Source organism: Austrofundulus limnaeus, unplaced genomic scaffold (assembly GCF_001266775.1).
Source record: "Austrofundulus limnaeus strain Quisiro unplaced genomic scaffold, Austrofundulus_limnaeus-1.0 Scaffold9, whole genome shotgun sequence".
Taxonomy (NCBI): Eukaryota; Metazoa; Chordata; class Actinopteri; order Cyprinodontiformes; family Rivulidae; genus Austrofundulus; species Austrofundulus limnaeus.
This window is the reverse complement of record NW_013952411.1, coordinates 4,531,601-4,535,341: the sequence shown is the minus strand read 5'-3', so window position 1 is coordinate 4,535,341 and position 3,741 is coordinate 4,531,601. Positions and strand designations below refer to the sequence as shown.

The window sequence follows — 3,741 nt, the reverse complement described above, 5'->3', positions numbered from 1 at the left end:
CTGCTGTCCCTCCCTCCACTCTGCATTCTAAATGATTGACAGACCACCGACTAACATTTTCGTCCAGTCTCATCGATGAAAACTCACACACGTTTCGTCACGTCTTAGTCATCAAAGAGCTATGTTTACTTCGTTACCGTCTCGTTATCGTCATGAAAAAAGGGGGCGTCAACGAAAATGTTTCATTATCGTCATCGTTAACGAAAACAACACTGCTCTGAACAAACGCTGATTAAAAGGAGACATGCCGTCTTTTAAATCCTTCTTTTTCACATTTAAATCCTTCAGTTGGGGTCTATATAAAGCGGAACTGCAAAGCTTTTAGTCCGAATTCCTCCTCATTGTAACTCCACAAGCCCCTCTTTCACCCCTTCTCTGAGGAGTCTCTGAGATCAACTCGTTTTGAGGCTGTCTCTTTAAATCCAAACAAGGCCTTTTCACACCATTACCTTATTTGGCAGTTCTGTCACAAAACCTTTGCCGTAATAGTTTGTCTCAGAAAACAGAGAAAACTGAACGAAAAGCATGACCTAAAACAGAATATATGCAGCGCTGGGAGAGACTAAATTAAATTTTTCTGCACTCAGACACTCCAGGTACACAACAAAATGCTTTTAACGGTTAAAAAGTGGATTTTGCCTGATATGTTCTCTTTAGATAAATAAAACAAATAAAAAAACTGACAACTTTGTAAAACATTACTGGATTGGCTAAAACAAAATGTCATAGAATTGCAGTATGTAAAAAATATATAATTAAAAGTAAAACTAATTGTGTAAAAAAATCAATCAGCCAGATCATAAATCGACTAAACACGCAAACAGGATGAAACTGAACACATATTTCATGTGAATCATGAGTTGGTAGGTTGTACCTGTGGGCAGCTGGATGTTCTTGCTGTAGCTCGCAGCTGAAGACATGGCCTGACCCAGAGCTTGGTTCGTACCCAGAGGAGTGCCGGGGCTTTTGGTGGCCGTGGCAGAGTGAGCTTTAGATTTGGAGTCTTTGCCTGGTTTAGTCCACACCAGACCCTCTGTGACCTGCAGTGCAGCTCCCATCTTCTGAGCCATATCCATCAGCTGCCATGGAGGAAAAAAAAAACAGACACGTTTAGCAACGAGTCGTGACACGTAGAGACGACCGACCACAGGAGGAGGATCTGCAGCACCTCGAGGTCAAACTCAAAGCTGCTGCTGCTGTCTCGAAGCAGGTTCACTTTCCTTTCCATCTCCTGGTACTGATCCAGAGCTCTCTTCTTGTCTCCATGGTTATAGAGGAATATTGCAAAGTTCAGGTTGACCAGCGGGTTGGATCTATTGGAAAAAACAAMAACAAATCAATCATTTGATTATGTTTAAGTTTCATAATAAGAGGAAAACTGAAATCACACTCACTCATCCATATTCACAGCTTGTTCATAAGCTCTGGTGGCGTTCTCCATGTCCTCCAAATTGGTCAACGCCACTGTGAACACAGACAAACTCAACATCGCCGCCATTTATTTATGAACGAACCAGCAAACATTTGTCAAAACGCACAGGCTGAAAACACAGACCAACACCTCAAACTGAAAACAACACAACGAAGAGACGTCTTCAGTCAAACAGCTGCCACGATTTGGAAAGACGTGCAGAAAAATAAGATGCAGGATTTATGAGTAAGGGGTCTCTGCAGTAGGTTTTGTCCTGTGGGCAGAGACGGCCAAGAGACGTGATTGGTCGGATTGACGGTGGGGTTTGAGGCTGGAGGCAGCGGGGAGTAGCTTGGTCGAGTCGGGCAGGAAGTAACATGTTTTTTTTAAGATAAATTTTAGTCATAACTTGAGAAAGGAAAGAGCTACWGTAGCTGTATGAAATTTGAACATCATACATGTGAAAGGATGGGTAACAATATGGCTTGGTTAAAACAYCCCTAATCAGCCTGTAAAAAATATTGATTTTTAGCTATCTTTTTACAGGCTGATTAGAGATGTTTTAACCAAGCCATATTGTTACCCATCCTTTCACATGTATGATGTTCAAATTTCGTGCAGCAAGCAYTTTCCTTTCTCAAATTATGACTAAAATTAATCTTTAAAAAAACATGTTACTTCCTGCCCGACTCGTCCAAGCTACTCCCCGCTGCCTCCAGCCTCAAACCCCACCGTCATTCCGACCAATCGCATCTCTTGGGCCATCTCAGCCCACTTTAAGACCTCCGCCAATGACGATTTGGGCCGTCTCCACCCACAGGACAACATGTTCTGCAGAGACCCCTACTTGGGATTTCTTGGTACCTGCCAGCAACATGTATAATTCTCCCATCCGAGGGTTCAGGTTGATGGCTGCGCTGAGGAAGTGGAAGGCTGAAGCGTGCTGCTGCATGGTCAGGTGYACCAGCCCCAGGTTGTACAACACTTTCCAGTCAAAGGGAGACAAGTAGTGAGCTCGCTTCAGGCAGCTGATGGCCTGTAGGAGCCAGTGGAGACAGACAGGAATCTAATTATCCTGTTTCTTGTATGCAGGCATTATACAGGTGTAAAGCAGGATCAGTATGGAAACAACTGTTACTTTGTTTCTCTAACTTTTATGTTTTATCAGACAAAGTGAACCAGGCGGTGACAGATGTGGAAAAATGTGTTGTTTCCTTACAGCTCAATGAAACTGTTTCATGTCTTATCAAGTGATTCATTTTAAAGCAGAAGTCTCATGTGTGACTGCATGCTTACAGTATGTGAGAAATTAAAGAAGAAATGTGAAGGATGGACAGATTGGGGCCTCATTCTCAGTGATGAGGGCGTTGCTCCGGTCGGTCACTGTGAAGAAAGAGCTGAGTCAAAAGTCAAAAGYTCTGCATTTACTGGTCTGTCTACGTTCCAACCCTCATGAGGCGTGGATCATGATCGAAAGAACAAGATCATGGATACAARCGTCCAAAATGAGCTTTCTTGGTAGGGTGGACGGGCTCAGCCTTAGAGACAGGGTGAGGACCTCCATCATCCCTGGGAAGCTGGGAGGCCCTGTGGAGGGATTATATATCCTCTCTGTCCTGGGAACACCTCGGGGTCCCTCAGGATGAGTTGGAAAGTGTTGCTGTGGAGAGGGATGTCTGGGCCTTTCTTTAGATCTGTTGCCTCTATGACCCACCCATGGATAAGCAGCAGAAGATGRAGATGTTTAGTATGACTGATGCCTGACTGACCTGAAGATAAAGGCCATCTCAAATATTATTACAAAGTAAACGGTTCATGGGACTGTAGCCAACCTCCSAGGATGTGGACACAAGAAGAAATGCGAAAGTGATCAGAGTATAGTGCAGATGGTAGAAAAGCAGCCGAGGAAACCACCTAGATATGTTCAAGCTGAATGTCAAGGTCAAGATCCATGACTTTATGATGGCACCATGCCCACCAAAAGAACGTGGACAAGCTTCAAACCGTCTAGGAGAAGTTTGTGGGACTGATGAATCATTGATAAGTGACTGGAGCCAAATGTTTTTTTTATTAATGAAGAAAGACATCAATAAATGTATTCAGGTCTGTATTAAATTTCAAAGAACCCATAAGAATATTATTGCTTTATGCCTAACATATTGTATACACAGACTTGAATAAGAACACTAGACTGAGCCCCGCCCATCCCGTCCACTGGTAGCGTCTGTGACAACATGGAGGAGCAAAAATAACAGCTTACAGCCTCCATAGAAACCAACAGATAAACAGCAGCTGAACCGGATCTGTTTCACTAATTATCTGTCATGCTT

At 43.4% G+C, this 3,741-nt stretch overlaps 1 protein-coding gene across 1 annotated transcript in view; it reads right to left on the bottom strand.

Moving 5' to 3' along the window:
* The window catches only part of bbs4 (Bardet-Biedl syndrome 4), a 24,817-nt gene that overhangs the window by 3,651 nt on the left and 17,425 nt on the right, over positions 1–3,741 (bottom strand). Inside the window, exons 12-15 of the mRNA XM_014001587.1 lie at positions 2,276–2,447; positions 1,395–1,464; positions 1,169–1,313; positions 875–1,079 (exon numbers count right to left, since the gene is read on the bottom strand). Of these exons, the coding sequence (XP_013857041.1) occupies positions 875–1,079; positions 1,169–1,313; positions 1,395–1,464; positions 2,276–2,447 (592 nt within the window). The remainder of the gene's footprint in view (positions 1–874; positions 1,080–1,168; positions 1,314–1,394; positions 1,465–2,275; positions 2,448–3,741) is intronic.